Source organism: Pseudopipra pipra, chromosome 2, assembly GCF_036250125.1.
Source record: "Pseudopipra pipra isolate bDixPip1 chromosome 2, bDixPip1.hap1, whole genome shotgun sequence".
NCBI lineage: Eukaryota > Metazoa > Chordata > Aves > Passeriformes > Pipridae > Pseudopipra > Pseudopipra pipra.
In genome coordinates this window covers 7588278-7606423 of record NC_087550.1, presented here as the reverse complement: position 1 = coordinate 7606423, position 18146 = coordinate 7588278, and the positions used below count along the sequence as shown (strand labels likewise).

Here is an 18146-nt window from a genome sequence, read left to right as displayed (position 1 = left end):
TTGAAAGAAAACGAGACAGTTTATTTACAAAAGATTATTAATTTGATAAATTATTTTAACTATAGGACTTTACATACTTTCTGCTTTTACAAATGATATAGAAAATTCAGCATCTGACTGGCTTGATTCTCAAGAGCCATTTGGAAACACAATGAACTTTTGAATTCATGATTTCAGTTCTATAATGATAAAACCACCCAGCAAAACCACCTGTTTTAAAAAACAAAGCTGGTATTTAACTATTATGACTGAAATATCAGGATGTGAGAAACCAGAGCTGGGCATTTACACCTGAGATTGTTGTACAAAGTGTAAGAGAAGAAAAATGTCACCTTCTCCATGGTTTGGCATTCCTTTGGTAAAAGAAACACTACTTGCTTTTTAACCCAGAGCAGAAGAGATAAGCAGAGTGCCAAGGTATGTGTTTTTCCATGGCTGAACAACTGTAATCTTTCAGCTGGGAACACTATCAAACCCTGAACTTTGAGAGTCTTTGCTGAAGAATTATTTAGATGCCAGTTTTCCCACACTTGGCTGAGATCACAGTGCAGACTTTCTGCTCAGAGAATCTGCCTCTGTTTTCTTGTCAGTTTGTCACATTTGGTTCAAATTGTCCAGAACCTGCTGAATTCACAGAAGAAACTGTGAAAGATGAAACAGTTCTTGCAAAAGACCAGGAAAACCCACAGTATCCTGACAAAAGTGCTGTGTACCAGACATACACATAAAAGCTTCTTGAGAAATGAAGCACCTGGAAAACCGATGTGGCTTCTTTCCTTATTCTGAGCAAAAGCAAGGGCTGGTGCAGTACTTTACAACTTGTTCCGGGGAAGACAAGTACAGGAGTTCTCCCTGTGCACAGGAGGATTGGCTTTCCCAACTTTGCCATCAGTCACTGACCTGTTATGAAGCTTCTGGAGCGCTCAGCTTAGTTAAACTTGAGAGTTTAGTTCAGATTCTTATAAAGTTTAGAAATTAAATACTGTCACAATAGTGCATGAGCAGCACTTGCTGTTGTGGATGGTATTGCTGCCCCCAGCTTTCAAAGTGAAGCCACCCACACCTCCAACGCCCAGACAAACACCCTGACAGGGAACAACAGCACATTAAGTTTTATTAGTCAACTTTTAAACTGTTCCCATCTTCAGCACAGTCACACTGTGTGCACTAATTCACCTCAGTTCTAGCTCAGTTTTAAACTAACTTTTTACTTCTAAGAAGTGAACACAAATTGCTGAAGCATTTCTTCAGCTGCTGATCAGGCTCCAGGGAACGTCACGACAGATTTTGCTCACCACACACAGCCAGTGTGGTCTCATGTTCTCACTGCAGGACAGTAGTTCAGGTTATAGAAGGATGAATTATTTGAAATAATTTATCTTCTAATGCACACCTATGCGTGCTCCCAAAAAAAGCCTCTATGTTGAGGGTGGGGAGGCCCTGGCACAGGCTGCCCAGAGAAGCTGTAACTGCCCCTGGATCCCTGGAAGTGTCTAAAGCCAGGCTGGAATCTGGTCTAAGGGGAAGGTGTCCCTGCCCATGGCAGGGGTTGGAATGAGATGATCTTCAAGGTCTTTTCCAACCCAAACCATTCTGTGGTTCCACAATAAGCCAAAATGGGAATACTGGAACTTCACAAGCTTTACCTTGTATCCATTGTCCTCCTTCCTGTTGTGGGATGCTGTGATCATCACTCCAGCCACAGCTCCGAGCTGCTGCACAGCATAGGGCTACAAAGGAAACCCAGAAATGTCCATTTACCCAAGAGTTCTGCCACAGACATCATAGTAGGACAGTTATGCAACAGGATGCTACAGAAGTGGCTTTTCATGTTGCACCAGCTTATCTGGAATATGTATAAATGAACACTCATCACTGTCTCCTGTAGCCAGTAACAAAAGTTTGTCCTATTCTGCTGCATGAAAACATTCTTTTTATCAGTTACATAAATGCAATAGTTAATTGGCCAACTAAAATCTATGCTCAGATTACATGAGCACTTCAGAAACACAGGCTGAAGCAGAAAGCAGGAATTCACCAAAAGGCTTCAAAATCAAATTAATGGTATTCCCAGCACTTCAGTCCTCACCTCAAAACAATATCCACACCTTGTGGAACAGAAACAAGGATTTTAAAATCCTGCAAGAATAAGCTGCTGTGACTAGAAGAGACAGCTCTGTTTCTGAGATATTAAAAGCAGAGGCACAGAAGAATTCAGTGATATTTTTACAGCCTCCTTGAAGGGCCAAGTACACTGAACAGCCTCTATTTTTCCATTTAAATAACAATTTAGGAGGCAAATCGCTGGTTCATGTTTTTAGTAAACTCAAATATGGAAGAGAAGGTGACTCACCACAAAGGGTGTGGGGACATAGGTAGAGAAGAAGTACACAGGGACATCTTTGGCCAGCAGCACTGCTGCAGTGAGCTTTGCAAGCCTAACAACAGGAAAACCAAAATATTCAGTCAATCCAACTCCCCACAGCAACGCAGTAACCTGATGGCATTCCTGTCACCTCCAGACAATTGTTTCTCCAATCCCTCCATTGCTTTTTGGCTTAATCTTCAGTCTATCACCCAAATAAACCGGTGATACCAAACACAAAGATACAGAACCTACTGGAGGGACACTTGTCCTTCACTCAAGAAGAGAACCAACTTCCCAGAAAGTCTGAAGGACCAGATGTCTGCAACAGCAGGTTTGGAAAAGGATTTTGTATCCCACACAATGCTTGTTCAGCAGCTTCAGACAATATCCATGAAACCTATTCCTAAAATATCCATCTGCAAAGCAACTCACTCTTATTCCAGAATGTTTAGAAATAGCAACAGCACCCATGGTTTTAAACCTTGACTTTACTATAAGATGGATAAAGTGCTGGAAAAGCACTGCTCCCATTGGAAACCCCCTTTCTAGGGAGGTTCAGTTTGATTTCAGCACTGCTGTCACTGTGTGTCACCCCAAGGGGACACAAGAAACATGCAGCTGAGAACTGATCCTGGGACAGGTTTGAATTCCAGGCTTTGTGTGGCTAAAAAGGAATGTTATTCTTACACTTCCCAATTTTTAAGCTGTGCATAAACCTTCACAATTTGGATTTGCAAACAATGTAACAGGTGAGTTTAAACCCCTTAAGCCCAAGCCTGGTGGATAACGGGCCACACACATCGAGGCCCAAGGGAAAGGAGAGGCACAATTCCAGGGAAAGGAGAAACTCTTGGAAGACAGTCACTACACTCTGTGCTCTGTCATACCAAGAACTTTTACATCCCCAAAATATGCAGTGCTGACAAAGATAATATTAAAAAAGAGAAAACTTTGTTAATTATTGTAGTTAATTGCTGAAACTAACTACTCATTACCTAAATACTAATTAGCTAACTAATTAGGTTGGGGTTTTGTAAGGAATGCCATTATCACATGTTTTTTGCTCCTGAAATAACAAGGGATTAAGATTCCTCATAGAACTCAGAAAGTTCTCTCCCCTTTTGTTACAAAGGGCACAATTTGACATCACTGAAATTTAAATTTTAAGCATTCCAGGTCAAATATTCCCAAAGTGAAAATACACTGGATTACAGGAGGCTGCAGGTGGATTTTTTTCCCCCCAAACAAGCTTAAATCAGGTGCAAAATACAAAAGAATGACAGTGTTAGAAGCACAGTAACACTTATTGATTTCAAGCTAAATGTTAATATTCTGAATTTACCTTCATATTCAAATTTTTCTCCAGGCATATCAACTTCAACATCTGCCTCATGTTCTTGTGCACTTACACTTGTAAATTCTTTGGAGTGACCAGCCTTACACTCCACATTTCTGGCAAACTGGTACCATAAACAATTTATTTCCAGCCTCTCTTCACTACGATTTAAATGGACTAAAGGAGGGGGAAGAGAGTGCCCAGTTCATCACAAAAAATGCTGACAGAACAGAAAGCATTCAAAGCCACAATTTCATTTCTAGTCTTGCAAATGTAATCAATACTCATACTTCTTACTGCTGCAGTTGCTGGTGACCTGACCTCGTGTGTCATATCCAACAACAAAGCCTCTCTGCTTAAAGTCTGAAAAATTCCTCTCAAGATACTTGTAGATCCCCTGGAAAGAGGAAAAAAAAAAAAACAAGGGAAAAATAAGAATTAGCACACAAACATTAAAGATGAGCTTTCACAGAAGATGGATAATGTCAGTAGGCAAAATACAGCTCAAAAACCTCAATAATGATATTCACAAGAGCAGCAGTGATTTTTCCCCAGTGTTCACTGAAAGAAAGCAACCAGAGAAACAGCTGAGGGAAATAAAAGTGGTACAACAGTAAATCCTCAGGCAGCAAACACTTGTTTTCAATTCATACTGTGCTTTTATTTATTCAAATTATGTTCTTAAAGGCTCAATTGGAAAAAAAAAAAAATCCATTTTTGGGAGTCCATCCACTCAGCCAATATAAGGTTTGTGCCAGTCTGCTCTTTGTTCTTGAGCTCACAGCACAAGTCAAGACACCTTTTCAACACTGTTTCCAAAGTGTTAGTCCTAAATTTGCCTTAAAAATCATGGAATGGTTTGCACTGGAAGGGACTTTTAAAGATCTTGTGCTCCAGTTTCACCTCCCCTGTGGCCTCAACATCCATTCACCTCCCAGTTAGAGTCTCTCTGGAGATCCATCACGGAAACAACCAAGGGCAGATCAGCAGTTTTAGATAAAAAGATGGAAGCACTATTGTTAATGGAAGTTTCCAGAGGCTACAGTTCACTACAATCAGACAGCAGCACTGGGAACTTAACTCTAAAAACGCTGCCTTTCACAGGGTACAAGTTGTCTCTTGGTAGCAGTGAGGGTGTTTCGTACTAGAATTCAACAGATTTTTCACCCCACCAGTATTAAATGCAATTCTTTGAGATGTTTTGATCTGGATCTGACTCTCCCTCAGCTGCTCCTGGTGCTCCAGACCCTTCCCCAGCTCCATTCCCTTCCCTGGACTCTAAAAGGATGCGTTTCAAAGCAGGACCAAAGGAGTACTGGCATCTCTTTGGAGAATTGCTTCAGCTGCAGATGTTGAAGGATTCATAGAGGGAAAAGCTTTAAAATAAATATAAAGATAAAAACTTTAAAAGAAATAAAATTTTAGAATACTGACAGGACTGAAGGCTGTGCTATGGCACAACCACCAGCCCAAGTCACACAGAGGAATGGGGAAAACATGTTTAAATTTGAGTTGAACACACCAAATAATGTGTAAAGAAATGAACAGCAGATTTCTTATCAACAGATCCCTTGTTCAGACTCCCAGTACCTGGATGTCAGAGCACACTGCAGAATTTTGTCTGAACTAGTCCCTCAAACATCAAGAACTGCATAAAAAGACAATTTATGGAAGAAACAGGATTTTAGACAAACCGGTCCTAGTTAGAAACAGCAAACAAGGGCATATAAAGTATTCAGAAGCAGCACAGACAGAGTTGAGACCGAACAATACTCCTGTCCACATCCAGTGCATTACAAACCACTCTGGACAGATGGAAAGCTGCTGCACATGGTTTCTATTTCACATCCAACCCCCAGGGGCTTTCCCTGGAACTTTCTAGCAAGTCTGGGCACCTCAAGGATTCTGCACATTCAATGTGTTCCTCGCCCCTTCCTTACTTCCCAACAACCACCACCAGAGCTCATTTGGGTTTTTGGCTCTCAGGCCCACACCCTCACGCTGCTCCCAGCTTTCCATTCCCTCATTCCTCGAACACAGAGGAATGGATTTGTTTTTGTTGTAAAGAAACAGCCTGTGCTGCTCCTTTCAGCAGATTAGATCTTCTGTATTTTCTCATCCCAGGGATTTCTGCCCAAGCATTTTTGGCAGCTATTTGGTGCCACCACAATCCAGGTAACACTCTCAAGGCCGAGGTAGATTTTTTTCCTAGGAAATCCTCTTAAACCAGCTTCTCTGTTTGACAGGAATCAAAGATTCCATGTGAATAAACCCAGGAACATCTTTACTTTCTGCCAAGGAGCATTTTGCTTAAAATTAACAAAATTCCTTAAGCTCAGACAGAGATCCCACAGCTAAGGTTAACCCAGTCCTACTGGACTTGTTTACTGTCCAAATACCTCTATTAAAGCTGCAGAAAATGAACAAGACTCAGGTTTTGACAGTGTCCCTTGTTATTAAGTTCATAATGCTTCTAAATGAGAACCATGTACATCTTGTGGTGACAATGACTTATTAGCAGGTGTCAGCACACAAGTGTGTAACCCCCTCAGATCTACACCAAAATTCACTGAAGTATCACAATTCCCCATCCCACTGCACAGTTCAGGTGATTTCCAGATATAAAATCCATGGAAAACAACAGGTGTACATCTACAGCCATGTTTTAATTAGTCCTCTTGCAAGACCAGCCCCTTAATGCTCAAGTGCAAAAGAAGTGAGGGAAAAGTGATGCTGTCAATGGGATGAAAAGATTTCTGCTTGGTGAAATCAGGAGAGCTACCAACAGCTTCATGAAATCCTGTATTTACAGTTTTTCAACTATTACCCTTAGGTTTGCTTTTACAGCAACAGGAATCTCCTTGTGCAAAGGTGGTTTTGTCACTGTAGAAGCCAGTGACAGGTTTCTTACCCATTAATAAAACCATCTGGACATTATTAAAAAGCACAAAAGAAGCAATACTTGAGCAGGAAAATTAGGGTTTTACATGCAGGTTATGTACCTACAGTTTTCAGGAGAGTCCAAAGCAGCTGCTGGATATTCTGTACCTTCCTGGATCAGACTTTTCATAATATCAATATAATCAAATCAATATCAAATGAAGGGCACAGCATATGATTAAGGGTGTGAATTCACTACAGTTTCTTTTAATTGAAGGAAATGTTAATTACGCTCAAGTCTGCTGTTTGGCCATTTATCCCTGTCCCAGGTAAAGACAAATACAGAGAGACAGGGCTGCCCATTTTCAGACTAAGCTCAGCAAAACTGTTCCTGCTATTAAACTTCTGACACAGAGTGCTCAAACAAAGACTAAACCCTACACAGTTTACTTCAAAAACAAGTTCTAATCCACTTCCCAGAGGCTGCTTTTCCTAACTTGATATCTGGCTTCAATAAACAACTAAAAATAGCAGCTCTACAGAGGGAGTGAACAGACACAAAACCAGACTGCTGCTCTCAAAAAAACAGTAATTCCCATGAAACTGAGATTGCCCTCCCACTCCCTGCCAGGCAAAGGGAAACTTTTCCCTTTCTGCCAAGAATGTGGATCAGTCAGCAGAGCCACGCTCAGCCACGCTCCCGGGAGCCCAGGAGCACAAAGGCACCACGAGCTCCAAATCCAACAAGCTGCACAGGCCAAGGAGTAAAAGGACTCTTACAAACTCCCTCTGCATGAGTAAGAGGTTTACTCTGCTTCAAAGAGAAGTGGACTTGTTTAAATCAGCCCAGCTACTTTTAACTGTTCCACCACTGGTGACAAAGTGATAGTTTTTAAACTGCCTTTTTTTTTTCCTTTATCTCTTCAGTTTGTTCTCACTGCATCCACAGGGACCACCTGGGCCACAGCAGTAAGTTTTGTTCATACTATTAGAGCATTTCTGAATGGCAGATGAGTTTGGCAGGACCTTCTGGTTGTAAATCAACTGAAACAGCTCCTCAAAAGAATCTAAACCATGGTTCAGGGCAGTGAGGAGTCTCTCCCACCACTCTACCCCCCGGGCAATGATACCAGTCACAACTCCACAGCTGCCTCTATATCCAGATCTTCAACTACATGTACCAGTTCTTTTGCACCAGCACCAAGCAGACCCTGACCCCTGGCAGAGGAGCAGGAATTAGGGCTGAAGCCTCCCTGGACAGAGCTCTACCCCACAAGCACAGACCTTCCCCAACAACACTAATAACTATCAAAAGGGCAGCGTCTTGGTTTAACCCCGGGCAAGAGCTGTGTCTGAGTTCCCTATCTATTCAAATCAAGAAGTCCATCCCAAAATACTCCAAAATTCAAAGAACTAGTCCTCAAAGAGATCACACGACAATGTTTTCTTGGAAAAAAAAAATCCCATGATATCTGTAACCCAATGCACAAATATTAAATCACCAATAAATCAGGAATCACCAACACCTCCAATCCAACATGTAACACTAGATTTGTAGTTTGAGACCTTTAAAGTTCATATCTTAAATTACTTTCTTGTCTACTTAAAAGAGTAGAAAGAGCCACGTGCAGAGCTACAGTAACTCCAGGCCACTTAACCAACTATCTAACCCAGGTGGTGGGAAGCATAACCAGTAATATTGGAAAGATTCCCCAAAAGCTAAACAATTCCCAATACAGATCTCCAGTCAGCCTACTTTGCCTTCTCATCTGATTTCCTCTGTATTTGCTCAGTAAAATCTGCTATTTTTGTGTGGTTATTCACAACTGGGGCTAAAAATGAAAGACAAGGTTTGTTTGGGGGTAGCTTTGCTTTTTGGAGTTTTCTTGTTGCTTTTTCATTTAGCTTTTTAAAATATGACAGCTAATGATCCCCAACTACAGAGCAGTTTAGCAGACTAACTACTGGCCAAATTCCAGTGGAAGTGATTAGAACTGCCTCCTAGAATATGCAGTTAAACCTCCTCAAGCTACTTAATTCCCTTTCAGCACTAAACACTTCACATGCTACCACCCAGCTGTTGAACAGCTGCTGCATTCCAGCCTCTGCTTGTGTGCCAGTGGGACATCGGGACCAAATCCTTCCTGAGGAGCCACTGAGCCCTCTCCCAACACGTGTCCAGCTCACCTGTGTTGACTGGATCACTGTGAGGTCGTTGATGTAGCAGAATCCTGCTCCCATGGCCGAGCGGAGCCCGGCGGTGCCGAAGCTCATCCGGCAGCACAGACGATCCCGTAGCTCCTTGTGCTTCCCATCCTGCAACAAGCTCTCAATCTGTTCCTTTGTTTTCTGATTCTGCAAAAGAAGAGAAGGCCTTCATTTAGTGCTTGAAATCAGGAACTGAACTATATGCACTCCTTGGTTTTAGGTAATTCCAAGTGCAAGTTCTTCCTATCCTATAAAATACCTGTGCACCAACTGGCCTCCACTCATTTTTATCATGTTCCCTTTCCCATCTCATCCTTATTAATAAAAGACTCCAGAGCTCTTGTTCTGGAAACTGATATGTTTGTCTGGTCATTAATACACCTTCCAGCTACACAAAGCCTGTGAGTGACGAGCACAGAGACTTTGGAACCGGTTTTTCCAAGGCGGGTAACGCAATTCAATCTTTCATCTGTGCTGCTGGAAGACAGACAAATCTGAGCTGCAGAGCAATGTTTCCTTCCTCCCCACCCACAGGAAAGGTCTGTGAAGAGGCACAGAAAAATCATGGAATCACAGGACCATTTGGGCTGGGAGGCAATTTAAGAATCATCCATTTCCACCCTTGTGCCACAGGCAGGGACACCTTCCACCGCACCACATTGCTCCAAGCCCCATTCCACTCTACACAGGATGGATTCTTATCCAGTGATCCCTCTGTTCATTCAGGCTTTTCCTAAGCTTCCATAACAGCTAAAAACTTTCAAGTGTACAAACTGCACGTTGTACACACCCAACTATTTGTTCTCCATAGTTATTCAAGCAATATTGAACTCACTCGATCACCAGAAAACCCACACCCAGGTCAGAAAAGACACTTCCCAGATCCTACACACACAGTGTAGGAGGAGGTAATGGATACACAGCTGGAAAAAAACGACTTCAGAAGTATAAAACACAGCTCAGGTGGCACAAGTGCTTCTCCAAAGCAGGGTCCCAAGGAAGGGTTAAAAAAGGCAAATGGAATCTGCAGGGCAAGAGTGAAGCACCCCTGACATTTAAAGTAGAGGTCAGCCAGCTCCAGCAGCACCAGGACACACAGCTCTGCACAGAGAGGGGGAACTTCTTCAGGAGGACTGGGAAAATGCTGGGAAAAGCACAGATAGGAGATGCACACACTCACCAGGAGAAAAAACACACAGTAAAGCTCGTTGAAAAATCTGAAGTTATTTCTGCAGCTTGGTAACAGATCCTGAACACCAGATATGTGAATTTAAGATAAATCTTCATTCCTTTGTGCCTTAAAATAAAAGCTATTATTGTCCGTGCTCTTGGATGGCTCATCAACTAAAGCAAAACACTGCTAGCAACACAGCTAAAGCCAGGCCTAAACAGAAACCAAAACAATGGGGCACAACAAATACTGAACCACAGGAGTGAAGGTTTCTCTTTTAGCTGCTCACAGGCAGCCAACCAGAAAAACAAATGACTGACCTGAAAAGAGTCTAAGTAATGAAAAACCTCATTTCACACTATCATATTACATGGTTTTGCTTTAAAATCAGGTTATTAAATTACACAGCATCTTTGATAGCTTTTCAGGATACGCTGCACCGCTTCCCTGTAAAAACGGAATAAAAATTGCACATTGCAGGCTTTATGGAGCTTTGCAAAACTGAGGCAAGACCTCCCTGAAGCAACAAAGCACAAAGGTTTATTTTACAAATAGATTAAAAAGCATTTTTGAGTGAAGCTATTCCATTTCTTTCCTAAGGAATAAAAATGAGCCAGCCAAAATAGCACCCAAATAACATTTTAATTTCCTCAGTTAAGCTAAAGTTTGATAAAAAGAAGAGGAAAAAAATAAAATGAAAAGCGAAAACCTCCAATCTTTTCGTAGATGATCTGAAACTCCTGGCCAACAGAAAGAGGGCATTTTACAAGATCTGGCATAAATTCAGATGTGCTGATGATCAGTGTCATGCTCTGGGTTACACGTTCAGTAGCATTGGAAGCCTGACCTCCAGACAGGTTATCCCAACCTGGCACAATCCCTACTGCTTTCACTCTTCCCAGCTTGTCTTTTTTATTCCAGGTCGGAGTTTCAAAGCCCATTAGCTTAGTTTCTTGCAACATCCTGTCTGGGTATGAGCAGCATTTACCACCCTGGGAATTTTGAAAACAGCTTCCACTGCTGACATTTAAGCTGACTGCAAATCTGGGGAGAAAAAAAAACAACAAACAAAGCAGGATTTTTTGCTGGTTTGCTTTGCAGTTATGAAATCAAGTCATAAAACTGAAGGTCTCACAGTGGCTTTTTGAGGGTTCATTTTTCTGAGTGTAATAGCTGATGGAATCACTCAGGCTGGAAAAGCCCTCTAAGATGATGGAGTCCAACCATGGACAACCAAGGCCTCCACTGACCCATGTTCCCAAGTGCCACATCCACACAGCTTTTAAATCCCTCTAGGGATGGGGACTCTACCCCTGCCCTGGGCAGGACAACCCTTTTGGAGAAGAAATTTCCCCTAATATCTAACCTAAACCTCCCCTGGCACAACTTGAGGCCATTCCCTCTTCTCCTGTTACTTAGGTAAGCAAAAGAAGTTCCTTAGAGATTTTAGACTCCAGTCCTTGGATGACTTTTAATATCCTTAAAAAAAAAAAAACACCTCAACATAAAACAACCTAGATCTTCCTGTCTTAAGCAAAAATAAACTAGGCTGTTGGATACAAAAATAGTAATTCCTTATAAAAAAACAAAAAGCAATGCTCTAAGATACCCCTGAATGCCCAGTGGCTCCAACAAAGCAACTTAAATTCTCATGGATTGAGTGGTCTGAAGAGCAAACAGGTTTTTAGGGAGACACAGACCCTTCAAAGCCCTGAGCCCCACACTGCTACTGGTTTTCCAAGGATTTTTTACTGGCGGAAAAAGCATCTGGCAGAGAGCAGGGTCCTTGGAGTCCACAAGGACCAGGCTTCCAAAGGGGAAAAGAGAAGAGAAGATGGAGGCTCTGCTATCATACAGCTTCCCAAGAATCTGCCCAGAGCCCCCACAGCACAGGGACCCACCCCCTGCACACACACATTATAAATACAAATATAAGAGAATACACAAACACAAATACACATAGCAAGAGATAAAACTATTTGTAAGTATGTATATTTCTATATATATTGGTCTAAGTAATACCAATATCTACATATATGTGTGTATATATTTATATATCATATATATAAGTATATCAATATATATGTATAAATATATAAAGGCATCTACAGGTAGCTACAGATATGTGTAACTATAAATGTATATAAAAATACATGTAAATATGCAAACAATATACAAGTAAACATATAAATGAATGTATAAATATGTATATATATGAATGTATAAACAAATATATATTATATTACATATTTATATCTACACATATTTATATTATAATTTTTAATACATTAAAATATTATAATATTATATATGTATGTATTTATAACATTTATACCTATATCACAGAATCTGCTGAGTTGGAAGGGACCCACAAGGATCATCAAGTTCAACCCCTGGCCCTGCACAGGATCATCCTGAAGAATCACACCATGTGCCCAAGAGTATTAAATATATATATTAAAAATATATAAAATATACTAAAAATTAAAAATCTGAATAAATAAAAATGATATATACCTATAAAGATACATCTATAAAGGTCAGTGGGAGGACAAGGCAGCCAATCAAGAGCCAACAGATGCCATCCCTCCTGCTCCCAGAGCACAAGGGGTCCTGCCCTTGCCTGTGCAAGGAGGTGGCAGATAAGGGGACGGGGCAGGAGGGCCCTGGGAGGAGCTCATGGTACCTGACCATGCCCTGCTGGGGCCAGAAAAGGGACAAAGAGGGATAGAGAGGCCTTTGGCTGGGGTTTGGACTAGAGGTGGCTTTGTGGCTGTGGCTCTGACAGGGGATTCCTCCTCCTCAAGCACAGCCCGTCCTCACTGGGTTTACCTGGGTGTCCCTCTCTGCTGGTCCTTTCCCCAGCCCTGGACTCTCCCCCCTCAGTAGCAGCTCTGCCCTCACCTAATTCTCAACCTGGCAGCACCCAAAACATGCTGTGAGTGCCCTCAGACACTTCAACCCACCTCTTGAGGATGTAAACTCGTTAAACATTTTTAATTTTTCAGTAGCTTTGAGGCCGTTCAATACCTGGGAAGTGAAGAGCAACCAGAGCCCAGGAAACGTTTTCCCACCCCATTCCAAGCAGACTCTTTCACTCACACAAATACCAGAAAAAAAAGACAGTTCTGTATCATGTTTTTCCTGTAAAATTATTCCTCTAATACATACACAAGCCACCTGTATGAAGTCAGCACTGCCTCCCCATAAAATGAGGTTTTGCCTGCTACCTGGGCTGTTTCTGACTCCAGTTCTCAGATAGAAACTTTACAAAGCCTATGTCAGTGGTGCTCCAGAGTTAAATTTGGAAGAGGCTATTAAGGTTTCTAAAAAGAAGGAAGGGGGCTGAGCCTGCTGGCAATGTCAGATATACTTTAAGCAACTACTTATAAAAATTTACTGCCAGCATCAGAATCACAACCTGCAGGAGACCAACGTAGCTGCCGAGGCTCTGCAACATCAACACTCTTCAGAAAGGATGGAGGTTTTATTAAAAAAAAAAATATATATTCTCTACCAAATTCAGTGTTATGCTCCTACATTTTCAGTTTTCCACTTGCCTTCTGAGGCAGGAGCACACTTTTTTGTAGCTCATCAGGATACAAAATTGGAAACAACTGGAGAATTAAAGACAAGGGCACCAGCTGAGTATTTCTTATAGGTTCTTTCACTCCCAATCACATTAATCCTGTGTACTTAGTGCCAGAGTTAGGTTTCACAGCTAATACCCTGTCAAAATAAGTGGCAATTCACTACCCTCAGCCATCATCATTTTTTATTTTGCAGGCACTTTTAGCCTGGGAGAAGGGAAAAATGGTCTCAAGTTTGCTTAGAATTCAGCAAATTTGACAGCCACAAATTAAGTCCATCAAGCTTTGCCAGCCTTTGGTTTTCAAGCAGCAATTAAGCTTTTTTTTCAAATAAAATCAGGTTCAGTCCCTCAGAACACACCAGAGTATCTGTAGGAATTCCTAGTGCAGAGAAATGGAACATCACCCATTGCATAGCTAATCACCTTCATTACACAGTTAAGACCAGCAGTGGCACCTGCATCAAGTTGTCATTTATAATTTCTCTTAGAAACTGTTATGTTCTCATTTCTTGTTAAGAAAGAAGTGTTTTTCTAGTGAGCAACCTCACCACCATTTTTATGGGAAAATCAGTTAAGTAACTGCACCACTTCTTATCTTGGCCCAACACAAAACAAGAAACAAACAAAAAACCCAAAACCTCTTAGAACTGCCTTTTTTTACACTCATTTCCACACTCTTTAACTAAACCAGACTGAAAATATACAAGGGAAGTCTTAATGCTCAAGTCTTGTTTCTAATACCTAAAAGTCACTGTAGAAACACTGACCAGGGATGCCCTTTCCTGCCTCCACAGTTTATTTATCACTTTATTTATCAACCAATATAGACAGCAATGCCACCAAGTGCAAGTTCCAAGACTATCCTGATGGATTCCAGGGAGTTTAATGTCTTAGAAAAGGTACTAAAGCACAAAATTTGTGCTATTTCAGAGCTCACTCCATTCCAAGTTGGTCCCAGTAACATCGCTTGTACCAACAAGTTTCTGCCCCAGTCAGTAAAAATCAGCTATTTCAGTAATTCATAACTTTATCTTTTATGTTTTAACACTAGAACTTGCAGTGCACACGTGTAGTTACAATGGATTTTTCAGGGGCCCATTTCTAGGCTTGATTTTCCCATTTCTACTCTTAAAAACTTGACTTAAAAAACTTCTTAAGGAAAAACACTACAAGTCAAATGACTGGAGAAAGTTACTGGTCTAACACACAAGTCCATTTCCTGTTGAAAGGCATCTCAAAAGCCACAAAAATTAAAAGAGCACTGAGGGACACCCCAAAAACACCTCAAAACCAACCAAGCCATCTTATGAGCAAGGAATGAGCTCTCCCAGCTACACCTGAGACAATGACACCGAGTCCATGAAATAAAATAAAGTAAAATTGAGCAAAATGAGTCCAACAGAATGAGTGCAGTGAACAGGACCTGCACAAACAGCTGCTGGAAGGCTAATTCCAGTTTTTCCCCCCAGGGGATGTTCTAACGGTGCTTTTGTGACAGCCAAAGCATCCCCTTCTCCCAGGCACATCCACCACCATCCAGGAGCAGTCTGGGAACAAAGACCACAATCTAGACTCCTTTAGGAGACTGCAAAGTACAACAGGACAATTGGGAAGCGGATGAAAGCGAATTAAAGGCACAAAAAGTAGAACAATGACCGATTGTTCACACAGTTTACCAAAGAGAACCGAACAAAAGTCGTGTGGCTTTGTGCCTCCAAGACAAAAAGCAAACGCACAGCAATTAAGGAGAGGGAATGGGAAAGCAGGGAGAATGCCAGGAGCATTAATGAAGATGCTGGTCAGAAGGGGAGGAGAGCGGAGAGATCATCACACGGTCAGGTTTCCCCCACCCACCCACGCCCCAGCCCACCACCAGCACATCCAAACCACAGAGGACAACGAGCACGGCTCTGGCAATTAATTACAGCGAGCAATTTTCAATTAAGTCACAGGACAAAAGCCTCCCACAGCTGGGAATGCGGTGCATAGATTTTCCCTTGATCAGAGGCATCAAAAAAATCCCTGAGACTCAGGAAGCTGGGGGTGGGGAGGGAGGGAGGCACAAGCAGCTCCTCGTGAAGTTGGATAAGCAATAAATCTCCAAGGCCTCATTTCCCATGAAGTACAAGGCCGTTGGACCAATAACCCTCCTCATGCCCTATTTCCTGGTTTCTCTTTGCCTTCCCATCCCAAAACACCTTCACCTGGTTTGTTTACAGCCTCTCCAGGGGATTTTGGGTTGTAAAATCTCCCAGCAACTCTCTTGGAAACCTCTAAGTAGTTCCAATTCCCCAAGTTCCCTATAGGAAATTTAATGATTACCACCTAAGGAAGCAGGGCAAACAGGTGCAATTAAACTGACTCTGCAGTTTGTATTTTATTGCTTATTTATGGCCTTAGAAAGAGCTCTAGAAACGATATTCCACTATTCCTGGTTTTAATCAAAATATTTTCCCCCATTGTAAGTTCTACTTCATAGGAAAAGTACATAATAATCAGTTAGAAAACCCAAACAACAAAAATCTTTCAAAACACTAACCAGAAATTATCTAAAAAAATATTTGCTGGAGCTCAATCTGGGTTATCAAGTATTATCAGCAGTGCCATTTCCCTTTTTCACTCCTTCCCTGCCACTATTCCCGGATATTTTCACAGCAGCACTTCCAAGAGCAGAAGGTGCAGATGGCAACTGTTAATTCCTGCAAAACTGAAAGAGGAGAGCATATTTCCAAGCAGGAGAGAGCTCATCTGAGAGCCATCAGGTGGGGTGTGCTCTCAGCCCGCCTGCTTTGGTCCTGGTAGGATGCAATTAAAGAGGAAACGGTATAAACACACTGGAAATCACTATCACTAAAGAAACAAAATAAAAAAAAAATAAAAATCAAGAGATAGAAACCTAAAAAGCAAAAAAAAAGCCAGGAGATGGAAACCTAAAAAAAAAAATAAGGAAAAAAATAAGCCAAAAGCCCAAACCCCTGGTGTACTGGTAGTTTACCCTCCACCAAGATGTTTTTTAAAGCACAGGGCATCATGGTTGGACAAACCAGCTGCAAAGACACCCTAAAATAACCCTTACAACAATGAGATAAGCAAAACAACCTCCCACACCACTTTGTTTTCATTGCTTGGGATGGTTTAATCTGAATTAATCAAGCCCACAGTGCTCTTGAAACACCGTGTTGGAGCTGGAAAAGGGACGTGCCAGAATTTGGACCCTCCGTGGCCTGTTTGTTTCCTGGGGAGAGGGGGTTAAATTTGGGAAGCTGAGGAAAACGGGCTCAGCGTTTTAAGCCACCCTGGCACCTGGGTTCACCTTGTTCCTTAAGGATGAGCCATCCCTGCGCGGGTAGAGCCACGGGATGGGCGCAGCATCACCCTTCCCGTCTCCCAGGTGAGGAATTCCACAGGCAGGATCTGGCCGGATCCAGACGGTATTTTTTTTCCAGCGGCAGGGATGGAGACAAGACCAAACCGCGGGCAGGATGGGATGGAGACGGAATTCCTGAAGGCACATCAGCCCTGGGAGGGTGGGGCAGCCCCCGGGGGGAGCGGGATGGTTTTTTGGGAGAGTCCCCCCTGGTCACCCACCTTGTCCCAGCTCAGCCACTGCCACACCGCCTTGTCCAGCTGCGCGTCCCCGGTGCTGCGGGCCACCAGCACGTTGGAGTTCACGTCCCCGGGGGCTCCGCAGTCGCCCATGGTCGAGAAGGACGAGGAAGAAGCCTTTTCTTCACTTCGCCACGCCCGTGGCGGCCCCGCGCATCGCCCGGAGGAGGAAGGCAGAAGCAGAAGGGGGAGATGAGCGCTGGGGGGGGGTATCTACTGGGCTGGTTTTTATGCGGGATTAACGGGGAGCGACCGCCCCCTCCACCCTCCTCCTCCTCCTCCTCCGGCCCCGCCCCCGAGACACCGCCCAGCACACGCCCCTCCCCCCGCGGGCATCATGGGAAGTGTAGTTCAAGCGCGGCGGGGGAGCCGCGGAGGGGAGGGGGTGGGGGTGAGAAGAAACTACAACTCCCATCGGCCCCCGCGCCGCGCGGCGCCTCAGGGAGAAGGGAAGGGCGGGCAGGGCTGAGGGACTCAGGTTCGAGTCCCGCCTTCTGCCTGATGTGGAAAACAGCGGACCGTGTGTCCATCGCTGACCCGCTGAACAGGCACTGCCCGAGGCCTCGGTGATGGATCCGAGGCAAAGCTAAAACCCTCCCTGGTTACGCCCCTCGGGCTGCCCAGAGCATCATCTGTTCCCTCTGAGAGGATAATGGACATGGTGCTGCCCCGCAGGATGAGCTCCTTCCTCAGAAGCGTTTCCAAATGGGCTTCAGGAACAATTCCATTGCCATTAGAAAGAGAGTCATAGCCTGTAGCTCCCCTCCCTTGGCTGCATCGGCTCTAATTGAATTGCCTGGCCTTGAGCAGCAGGGGTAGGGTGACTGTATCCTGCTGAGCATCCTCATCCCAGACAGCATCCCCATCCCACAGAGCATCCTTATCTGAGATAGCATCCTCATCCCACAGAGCATCCTCATCCCACAGAGCATCCTCACCCAGCCTCACATTCTCACAGCAGTTGCTATAGTGACAACAGGCACTG

General features: G+C 43.2%; 1 protein-coding gene across 1 annotated transcript in view; it reads right to left on the bottom strand.

Moving 5' to 3' along the window:
* Window positions 1-17446, bottom strand: part of PGM2L1 (phosphoglucomutase 2 like 1) — a 29719-nt gene extending 12273 nt beyond the window's left edge. The window contains exons 1-5 of the mRNA XM_064643896.1: window positions 17144-17446; window positions 8772-8939; window positions 3995-4101; window positions 2354-2438; window positions 1647-1730 (exon numbers count right to left, since the gene is read on the bottom strand). Coding sequence (XP_064499966.1) covers window positions 1647-1730; window positions 2354-2438; window positions 3995-4101; window positions 8772-8939; window positions 17144-17254 — 555 coding nt within the window. The 5' untranslated portion in view covers window positions 17255-17446. The remainder of the gene's footprint in view (window positions 1-1646; window positions 1731-2353; window positions 2439-3994; window positions 4102-8771; window positions 8940-17143) is intronic.
* Between the last annotated feature and the right edge of the window lie 700 nt (window positions 17447-18146).